At 38.4% G+C, this 11,402-nt stretch overlaps 1 protein-coding gene across 1 annotated transcript; it reads left to right on the forward strand.

Annotated features, from left to right (window-relative positions):
- Window positions 1-7,146: 7,146 nt before the first annotated feature.
- trmt12 (tRNA methyltransferase 12 homolog) lies at window positions 7,147-10,894 on the forward strand. The gene is made up of 7 exons (XM_079250022.1): window positions 7,147-7,293; window positions 7,439-7,604; window positions 7,759-7,960; window positions 8,051-8,201; window positions 8,300-8,409; window positions 9,333-9,490; window positions 9,651-10,894. Exons 1-7 carry the CDS (start codon window positions 7,241-7,243, stop codon window positions 10,014-10,016), a joined length of 1,206 nt encoding a protein of 401 aa, XP_079106148.1. The 5' UTR covers window positions 7,147-7,240; the 3' UTR covers window positions 10,017-10,894.
- Window positions 10,895-11,402: the final 508 nt, after the last annotated feature.

Raw genomic sequence — 11,402 nt, forward strand, 5'->3', positions numbered from 1 at the left:
CACACTGCGACTTTAAAGAAAATAATAATAATAATAATGAAATAGAAATAATCGCATGTGGAAGTGGATGTGCTGCTTTCTTCCCCCCCGCAGGATGCCAGTGCACGGTTTCAGTCAATGGCAGCAGGAAACACGCCTAGATTGAAATGTCTGATCTTAAAGGGGCAGAACAGGTGATTCCGGGAACAAAGGACGCAGATTTAGAAGCCTAACAGCTGCCAAAGCCAGAAGATTGTAGAAATACATTAATGGATTCAATGATTATACAGGAACATGATCTCTGAAATTGATGGTAAAGACCGTGGGAGTCTTATTATTATTATTATTATTATTAGTAGTAGTAGTAGTAGTAGTAGTAGTAGTAGTAGTAGTAGTAGTATTATCAATGTAGTTATTCTGAATCACAATTCCTCTTCAGTAGTATGGAAATGTTTTTTATGCAAGGGAAATCTTAATTTTTGGATAAAAATAAAACAACAAATATATAAAATATTTAATTAATAGAAGAGGAAAATATCCCAGTATAATATCTATTCCTCGTGCAAAACAATTAATACAAGGGGTGATTCTGACCTAAAATAGAGTGATACATGTTGATGCCACATGTGTAGTGTTGTTTAGGTCTGTCCGATGTCTGTAATTTGAGTTTGTTTATGTGAATTTGCAGTCAGCTACAACCCCAACTCCAATTACGTTGGGGTGTGTAAAACAAAAACAGAATTCAATGATTTGGAAATTCTTCATAACCTATATTCAACTAAATAAACTACAAAGGGAAGATATTTAGGTTTCAAGCTGATAAACTTTATTGTATTTGTTTTTTGCTTTTATATTTTCACTCATTTTTTTATTTGATGCCTTTAACACATTGCAAAAAAAGTTGGGACAGGGGCAAGAAAAGACTGGGAAAATTGACAGGACACCTCAGGACACCTCCCTCATCAGGGAGGTGTCCTGACCAGATGCCCGAGCCACCTCAACTGGCTCTTCTCAATGCAGAGGAGCAGCGACTCTACTCTGAGCCCCTCCTGGATAACCGAGCTCCTCACCATATCTCTAAGGGAGAGCCCGGCCACCCTGCAGTGGGAACTCATTTTAGCTGCCTGTATACGAGATCTCGTTTTCGGTCAAAACCTACAGCTCATGACCATAGGTGAGGATAGGAACGTAGATCAACTGGTAAATCGAGAGCTTTGCCTTCTGGCTCAGCTCCTTCTTCACCACAACAGACCGCCGCAGAGTCCGCATTAATGCAGACCGATCTGCCTGTCAATCTCACGCTCCATCCTTCCCTCACTCATGAACAAGACCCCAAGATATTTAAAGTCCTCCACTTGAGGCAGGACCTCACTCTCGACCCGGAGAGGGCAATCCACCCTACTCCGGCTGAGGACCATGGTCTCATATTTGGAGGTGCTGATTCCCATCCCAGCCGCTTCACACTTGGCTGTGAATAGTTCAAGTGAGAGCTAAGGATCACAGCCAGATGAAGCCAACAGGACCACGTCATCCGCAATAATGCCTCCCAATCACTCCCCTCCAGGTCTCACTGTCATTGCCCACGTGAGAATTGAAGTCCCCCAGCAGGGAGTCCACAGAAGGAGCACCCTCCAACACTCCCTCCAAGGACTCCAGAAAGGGTGGGTTCTCTGTACTGCTGCTTGATGCATAACCACAGACAACAGTCAGGAACCCCCCCCCCCGAAGGCGGAGGGAAACTACTCTTTCGTCCGCCAGGGTAAACCCCAATGTACAGGCACCAAGTCGGGGGCTAATGAGAATGCCCACACCTGCTCGGCACCTCTCACCATGAGCAACGCCAGAGTGGAAGAAGGTCCAACCTTTCTCGAGGGTACTGGTTCCAGAGCCCAAGCCATTCTAACTATATCCAGCCAGAACTGCTCAACCTTGCGCACAAGCTCAGGCTCCTTCCCCACCAGAGAGGTGACATTCCACGTCCCTAGAGCCAGTTTCTGCAGCTGAGGATCGAACCGCCAGGGTCCCTGCCTCTTGCTGCTGCCCATTCACATTGCACCCGACCCCTATGGCTCCTCCCGTAGATGGTGAGCCCATAGGAGGTGGGGCCCAAGTAAGGTCATGGAGCCCCCAACAACATAGCTGCTCAGATCTTCAGGACACACAAACCCTTCCACCACAATAGGTGGCAGTTCAAGGAGGGGGTCAATGTACAATTGCTGGTAATTTAGGGATTTTATCATCTGCAGTCCATAACATCATCAAAAGATTCTGAGAATCTGAAAGAATCTCTGTACATAAGCAGCAAGACCAAAACCCAATAATGAATGATCCCTCATGCAGGACTGCATTAAAAACATACAACATTGCATAAAGAATATTATCATGTGGGCACAGGAACACATTAGAAAGCCATTGTCAGTTAACAGTTTGTTGCTACATCTACAAGTCCAAGTTAAAACTCCAAGATGGAAAGCCAAAGCTATCAACAATGCAACGCAGCCAGTTTCTCTTGTCCCAAGCTCCTCTGAGATGGACTGATGCAAAGTGTTGTAGTCTAATGATTTCACATTTCAAATTACCTTTGAAAATAATGAATGTTGTGTCTTCTGGTGTGTTAGACCCTATGGCATGAGCACATCTGTGAAAGCACAATTAACGCTGAAAGGTACATACAGGTTTTGGAGCAAAAAATACTACTTCCAAGCGATGTCTTTTTCAGGGATGTCCCTGCTTATTTTAGCAAGACAATGCCAAGCCACAACAGTGAGGTTTTGTTGTAAAAGACTGAAATTTGGGTACAAGACTGGTCTGCCTGCAGTCCAGTCTCCCAATGTAAATGTGTGGTGCATTACAAAGCCCAGAATATGACAAGGGAGACACCGCACTGTTGAGCACCTGAAGTTGTATATCAAGCAAGAATGAGAAAGAATTTCACCTACAAAGCTTCAATAACTGTTGTCCTCCGTTCCCAAATGCTTATTGAGTGATGTTAAAAGGAAAGATGAAGCAACATCTGAAGTAACATAACATATGAGACAACAAACACGCCCCTGTCCCTTTATGGAATGTGTTACAGGTATCACATTTAAACTGAATGAATACTTGCCAATACCAACAAAAAAAAAACAAAAAAAAAACAGTTTATCAGCTTGAATATTAAATATGTTTATTCAATTGAATGTTGAATAAATTAGAAAATCATTGTATTCTGTTTTTATTCACGTTTTACACAATGTCTCAACTTCATTGAAATTGGGGTTATAAACTGAAAGTTGTGAGTGTTGATGGTGATGGAGTGAAATAAAATGTTTTAAATATTTTAAGGGAACCACAGAAGCTTCTGTATTAGCCCTAGAATTATTTTTCATTTTTATTAATACTTGCAATTGATATACGTACATTAAGCTAAAGTGCACTTGTAGACAGGTGCCACCATTCAGCTGCTCTCTCGCTCTCTCTCACGATATATGGCCAAATATATATAATAATTTACAGATTGCATTAAATTAGCGGCAAGTAACCTGAATCTGGTTTTCAGTGCAAAGACAACCATTCACAACATTAAAGGAACTGAGTGTATTACTGAGCTAATGAGAGTGCTTGACCCAGAAGTAGGTTGACCTGCCTCGATGTAGGTTTATTTCTTTGATACATAGAAGTAACTTTGTGTATAATCAATCAACTGTAGCCTCGTTGTGGTAAAAATCCCTTTGCCTTTCCGGGCCAAACATCCAATGACCCCAGCAATGTTCTCCGTTTTTACACATTACCTTCTAGGTAACAACACTGCCCTCCCCATACCCCCCCTTACAGGAACAAAGTGATCTACAGTCATGAATGTTTGGCTCATGCATACTCTCTTCTAGAGCTCCCTCTCTCCTCAACTCTTCTTTTGTTACTACATCTGTATTTAATATTAAAAGAGTCAAGTGCCATAAACATATGGGTATCTGTATAGAAAATAAGTTCTATTTCAGAGAAAATATTAAGCACCTAACAAAGAAACAACAAATTCGACTGGGATTCTATTATCAAAACATGTTTTGCCTTTACTTTCCTGCAACCACAAGTCTTGTGCAGGTGACATTTTAAAGTGTTTCAATAACATTTTTATGAATACTTCATCAACTGTGTACCATCCCCTTGATTCTGTTTATAATTGCTCCCCATGTTTCCTTACCAAGACAGCATTGTGTTTTTTATAGTCTGGTCTCCGTGCCTCCCACTGAAGCTAAGGTAAAATCATCTCTTATAAATTTTAGTCTAAAAAACTAAACTCCAGTTGTAACAAGCTTCTTAACATAAATAAATAACTTTTGAAGGCCATTTAATTAGACTGCTGCTTTTAACGTGCCACAATTTTCTGCTGATCTGGGTGCAACTGCATTTTCATGTGTGCCTGGGTCCTTGACTGTTCTCAAGGATGTCTTAATGCTCTGTAACTTGGTGTATTTTCATTAACTTAAAAATTTGTTAAGATTTTACTGCAGTTTGTAGGTCCATGCTTTAGATCAATTTGATATGTTTTACATCTGTTTTAACGTTGGGATTGTTTTATTGTGTGCTGTTTAATATGTGTTGACTGCTGAAGCATGCCTCCTGAGTCAAGTCCCCCTTGAAAATGAGACTAGTCCTAAGAGACTAATAAATTAAATGTGAGCATCTGGAGTGCCATTTCCCAAATAAACTCTAGAGTATTACTGACAATAACATTATTAAATATCAGCATGTTAAAACAAACTTTTTTTTATGATTTTCTTTCATTCTGGATTTTAATAAATGACTACTAATCTTAAAACACAGCTAGTAAAGCAAATAGCTGCTTAGAGCTCTAATACTCAACCATGTCATCAATAATCTTTAACTTCTAATACCTTCAGTCTATTTTATTATTCAGGGACTGGCATCAAAACATGATCAAAAATCTTCTTCTATCTGAAGGAACAGGATTTTTAATTTGCATTCTTTTATGAGAATGCCATCATGCTTCTTGCACTAAATTATTTCTTAAAAATTGTATCATCATCAATGTGTTGTCTGCCTTCATCTTTTTTTCCTTTAATATCTTTCATAGCTTTGTAATTTAAAGTGCCTGTAGGCTGTTTATGTAAAAGCATAAAAAGTAACATAACAGTGGGTCAATATTGATTCCCCTCAGTCACAGAGCTATATCACCTCGTGTTTGCTATAGAGGCAAGAATATGACACTCCTTCAGAAACACAAAGGACAGATGAACCTTAAACAGCCCAGACAGTCAAGAAAACATCCCCTGACTCATGACAGACAGAAAATCAACTCTAGAGTATGTCTTCTTAGTTAAAATACATGTGTATTGATATTCATCCTAGACAAGGGCATTACTAATGCATGAACCATCAGATGTTGCTTTGACCAACTTGCCAAATTGAGTTTAAATGTACTCATGACAGCAGCAGCTCAAAATCTGAGTTTAAATTCAGTACAGACTTTTAAATACACCAAGAAAGATCAAGGAGGCTCTGGTACGTTGATGTCTCTGAAAGTAAATGTGTGATGACTTATCGCATAGCTGTTAAAACTGATAGATAACTTCTTTACAAAGGTAAAAACAGATCAATACTGCCTTTCTGATACACACAACAGCATTTCTAAATTTCATGACTCAAAATTATTTTTGAAAAGGTTTTCCACTAGTTGGAAAAATGACATGAAATGAAATTAAATGAAATGAAACTAAATTAAATGAAATGAAATTAAATTAAATTATTTTTTGGCATAATAGAATCTTAAGCTGCTGTGCCTATAGAACCAATAAAACACACACTGTGATGTGCCTTTATAACCGAATTGTTCATTATAAGTTTATGTTATTTTAATAGAGTCATATTAATAAATATTCTGTCATCATTGTTTGTTTTGGTTTTTTGTTTGTTTGGTTTTTTTTGTCAATTTTTCTGACCCCAAAACCTACTGCTTAGAAGCTGTAAAGGTCTTGAGACATGGATGAGGTAGAGAAGAAGGAAACATAAGGCTGAAGCATTAACTTAGAAAAAAAAAGGTCAAATGTCCATGTTTAAAGGTTTTCTTTTGTCTGTCTGAAACATATTTTGCTTGTAAATGAAACAGCTTGTCTCAATGGGACTACTTGTGCAAATAAGGGTAGAAAACTATCAATATAAAACACAGTCAAGCATCTGCCTGACTTGAAGTGTTATTCTGTGTGTATATCACTCATCAGTAAATCTAATGTCTGACTCAATGCGCTGTCTGACAATGATAAAGTCTTTTTTTCCAAGTTATAGAAAAGGAATAACTCGAAATAACTTTAAAAAAAAAAAAAAAAAAGGCTATAATATTTCACCAGGACAGTGCGTAAATGCATCCAATAAATAATTAATTTGTTGCATTGATGGTGCACTAACTCCACTGCTTGGTGAGCTGCAAAATCAAGGAGTAATAGATCCAACCTTAGGTTGTCAACTATGTCAGTTTTATATCATTCTGCCCTTCTTTTCTTTTTCTTTTTTTTTTTTTTTTGTCAGTTTGAACCGGTTTAAACTCTTTTGTGGTGGACTACTGCTACATCTTTGCTTGTTTGCATTGATTTGCACTCATTATGTGTTTTAATTCTGGTTTGTGACCAGAAGTAAATATATGTAAATAAATGTATAATATATATAAATAAATATAATATAATTAAATGTAATATAATATAATATAATGTAATGTAATATAATATAATATAAATAAATGTCCCCCGAGCCTTTACCAACTTCCTTTATAAACTGTCCATGTTGGCCACCTTGTTCATCAGATGTAAACCCCAATAACTCACAGCCCAGTTTAATATGAAATTAGCAATAACACAAGACAATATGTTCATGTTGCTGTGGCTTCACCAAAAAGTTATAGTCAATCTGTTTTTATTGTCATCATTTACCAACCTAGCTGTTTGTCTCCATCTGTCGGCAGCAGGGAATATTATACAAAAATTAGTTATAATTCTAGTTTTATTATCCTTCTGTAACTTAGTATGACTTTAGTTGTGCAAAACATATGGAGCATAACTAATGCCACAGTCATCAACTTTAGGGCAATAATGTTTCATTTTGGAGAGGAATAAAACAAGCTGTTATCCTACGTCCGTTCACCATAACAATCCGACTAGAAACACGTGCTGTAAAGTGGAGACGACTGTCGGAAATTTTCTACAATTTTCTTTTGTGATTAATTGAGCTTTCTTTAAACGTACATAGAACAGATTTGTTTGTTTACTCATACATGGACGGTGTGCCTTGTCTTCGGGTGTCTTGTTGTCATGCCCAGCATTTCAGGTAATCATCTCTGCATACAGGCTAGTTTAGCTAGCAGGCATAAGACCGTCAGACTGCTATGTAAATGGCAACAATTAGAAAGCTTCTCTGGATGCTTTGTGCTCTGTGTTTCGGGAATACCTGAGACGTTTTATTTATTTTATAGGCGATGTCTACAGTCAAAGGGAGCTCTTGACACGAACTTGTCTTTAGTTAAAGACTCGGATGAAACAGTCCTCCTTCCGTTGTTACCTTCCTGTCTGTCACTGTCTGATCTTCAGTCTCTCAGAAACACTGTCGCTCCAAATGTTTACGAAATGGTTTGGAGTCAGGTATTAGCATCTTAATTAAATAATGTCAACAACATACTGCATTATACTGAATTGGTTTTTTGTTTTTTTTTGTTTTGTTTTGTTTTTTTTGTTTTTTTTGTTTGTTTGTTTGTTTTGTTTTTTTTCCCCTGCTGCCTGTTTTCTTGTACCCAAGTCTCCACTGGAGTCAAAGAAACGAAGACATGGTAATAACAATGGGAATAAACTGGAGAAAGTCCTCCACCAGCTGTTGGAGTCTCATGGTGAAATATGGATGGAGGAGCTAAGAGGAGACCTCCCTCAAAACTTCCAGCGACATGGGGATCTCGTCCTGCTAGGGGACAACTGTTTCACCCTGCCATTATGGAAGAAAATGGGTATAACTCAAAAAAGCTTTGATTTTTTTATTATAATCTGTGAAAAATGTTTAAGTAGGTTAGTCAGTGTTTTGCTTTTCACAAAATTAGGTGATCAGTTATGGAGTGTTGTGTCAAAAGGACTGGGGGCACAGCGTCTGGCAAAGATAAGCCGAATATCCAGGGATGGATTTAGATCCCCTGTGGTGACAATGCTGTTTGGTGAAAGCAGCTGGGTCAGACATGTGGACAATGGTATCAGGTAAGTGTCTCTTTGTTTGCTTTCTAAATAGTTTATGAAGACACTCGAAACAAATCTGTAATGCTTAAAAAACATTTGAAACTTTAACTTTTTTTCAGCTATGAGTTTGATGTTACCAAGTGCATGTTCTCAGCTGGAAACATAACAGAGAAGCTCCGGGTAGCTGGGTTTAACTGCAGAGGAGAGACAGTAGTGGATTTATATGCAGGTAGGAAAGTTTTTTTTTTTTTAATGCCCAGTACAAGTGAAGGCACATTTGTTGAGAAACAATGGTCTAATAGTGTTTTCTGCAACTGCAGATTATTTGCCCTAAAAATCATTGAAAATCATCCCAGCTATAGTGGAGCATTATGATGAGGCATTCCCTCCTCTTTACTCTATTCACAATATCCAAATCCATGAGCTGGGAAGAAAATAATTGTTTAAATGTGTGTGTCCCCCAATTTCAGTTCCTTCCCTGAAATTAAAAACACTTTTTTGTTTGTTTGTCTGACACATTTTTGGACAGTTTGCAACATTTTTCTCTTGGAATCAAACTACAATGAGTTGCTGCTGCTAACCCATCTTTAAATATTCATATATTTACATATGTAAAGTGGGGGATTGTTTCTGTTTTGTCATGGTCATAATTTAAACTTCATATTGTGAAAGCTTCTGTTCAATATTGCAGTTATTTTCTGGTAAAAATTAAAATACTAATGTTGTATTAATACCTATCATATTGTAAACTAAATATGTTAATTCAAAGACATGCATGTTAGATTAATTGGCCACAATTCTGTCAAGGAGTGACTATGAGTGGCTTTTGTCTCTGTGTTGCCCCTGTGACGGACTCACAACCTGTCCAGAGTGTACCTTGGACAGTAGTTGCAGGGATACACCCCAGCCCCTTTACAGATCCTGCTCTGAATAAATGTCTATAGAAAATGGATGGAAAAATGAATATTAATATAGATTTACTACACCTCACCTTTTATAATTTTAGCAAGTCCGTTTTTTGGTTTTACCTTACATGCATTTAAATCTGATTGCAGCTAGAATGTTTTTTTGTTTTTGGTTTTTTTTTTTTTGCCACAGTCGAAATAATGAATGTTATTGCTCTGTAATGATCATGTTTATTTCTTGAATCAGGAATTGGATACTTCACTCTTCCTTATCTGGTACATGCAAAGGCCAGTCATGTCCATGCCTGTGAGTGGAACCCTGATGCTGTTGAAGCTTTACAGAAAAACCTCGAGACAAACCGAGTGTCCAACCGCTGTACGATTTATCAAGGAGACAATCGTCAAGTAAATTGATTTAACATTATCTATTTATCCATCCATCCATCCATCCATCCATCTTCAAGAGCAGCAAAAAATTAAACTTTTGTTTTAAGAGCCTTCAAGGTATGGTGCACCACATAATTTGTTTTTTTTTGTTGTTGTTTGCCCCCCCCCCCCCCCCCAGCTCCAGCTGTGCGATATTGCAGACCGTGTGAATTTAGGGCTCATCCCTAGCTCTGAAGACGGTTGGCCTGTCGCCTGCCGACTGCTGAAGAGATCAACTGGAGGAATTTTACACATCCACCAGAATGTCACCTCACCATTAGAGCGCACAGCAGCTAATGATACCAAACAGGGATTTTCTGGGAAGAAAGCTGACAGGGAGGTGTGGCAGGCCTGGGCTAATGAAACAGCAAACCACATAGCTTCTCTTTTAAGGGACCTCACTGGTGCACAGTGGTTGACAAATATCCAACATATAGAGCATGTGAAGTCATATGCACCTCATGTCCACCATGTTGTGTTGGACTTGGAGTGCAGACCGTCCTGAAGTAACGTGTATACTGAGCAGATTCTGTGGTACCAAGCAGCTGAAATGCTCCAGTGGCCTTTTTCCAGACAAGACGTAAACTCTTCCTATGCAAACACCTGTAAGTAGGTCAGGTTGTGAAGTCAACTGCTGCAATCTTTTATAAACCTTTATTTATGCAAGGTTAGCTGATTGAGCAGGAACATTGTTTCAGACCCATGCAGACAGAGCCTTATCTGCTATCCACCAAACAGCTGCTTTGCTCAGCGACATATCAGTGTCACCAGTCTGCAGACTGGATTCTGACTAGGAACACACAAAGTTCTTTAATTCCAGTGCAGCCACAGTTTAGGCAGAGCTAAAAGTTCACATTCACAAGAAATTCTAATGAGACGTTGATACTAGGAAGACATTTTGTTTTCTTCTCAGTATGTAATCAGAATTTTAAGTGGAGGAAGTGCTGAGTTCAGTGAAGTGTATCAAGATTGACTGGAAATTTCTTGGTGGAGAAAGTGTACTGAGGCTTCCATGCAGAGGAATTCATTAGACTGGATGTAATGGGAATCACATGATAAGACTTTGACAGGCATCAGAGCTTCACTTCGCTGAATAGATCAAAAGATTAATACCCAAATAAGGGAATATCTTCAGGGTGAGTGTGGTTCATCCGTCCAGACAGAATTGATGTCAAGGAGTGATGAAGCTGCTGCTTTCCATGCTCCATTTGCCTTTTTGCCCATCAATATCTGTTTAGGAGATATATACATGTTTATGAAATACTCAAAAAGAAGGACAAAAAAACTGCTTGGATTTTACCAAGTGACAGAATGATGAGTTTTCTCTGATCATTGCTATTATTTAATTTTATGTTTTAATGAAGCTGGATGACTTTAGAAACACTGCGTAATCAATCAGAAGTTTGTACAGCTATGGTGTTTTTAGTTTATATTCATAATTTCCTCTCCTGTTTTGCACCAAGATTAGGACTTCTCATCCAAAAATTACACAAACAAGGAAGTGATATTGCAGTATATATATAAATTACATGTGTATTTGTTGTATTATATTAAATATGCTTAAGTCCTGTCCAGTATCCTGATTTGCTTTTGTTTTGCAATCCAAGTTATACTGTGTTTGTCAGTCACAGATGTATGACCGGCACATGGCTGATAGACAGAATGAGATTATAGTGGCAGTGGCAATGGCATATCTCCAGAATCTGGGATCTAACCTCATCCTGTAGGACATTGCTACTCAATTTGGTTCCACAAGGGTCACAGTGCTGCAGGTTTTAAATTTTTCCTGTTCGATCACACTACCTGATCCCATCTGAACACGAGGGTCAGCTTGGGCATGCTGTAAGCTACATGCTTGAGTGAATGGCACAATCACACTCGTGATATTCAA

This window comes from Telmatherina bonti (genome assembly GCF_933228915.1).
Source record: "Telmatherina bonti genome assembly, chromosome: 12".
Taxonomy (NCBI): Eukaryota; Metazoa; Chordata; class Actinopteri; order Atheriniformes; family Telmatherinidae; genus Telmatherina; species Telmatherina bonti.

What these genes read in the sequence shown, in the direction of transcription:
- trmt12 (XM_079250022.1), top strand. Translation starts at nt 7,241, where the DNA reads ATGGACGGTGTGCCTTGTCTTCGGGTGTCTTGTTGTCATGCCCAGCAT. An exon ending in CATGTGGACAATGGTATCAG is followed by an intron (nt 8,202 to 8,299) that starts GTAAGTGTCTCT and finishes ACTTTTTTTCAG; the next exon opens with CTATGAGTTTGATGTTACCA. An exon ending in ATCAAGGAGACAATCGTCAA is followed by an intron (nt 9,491 to 9,650) that starts GTAAATTGATTT and finishes CCCCCCCCCCAG; the next exon opens with CTCCAGCTGTGCGATATTGC.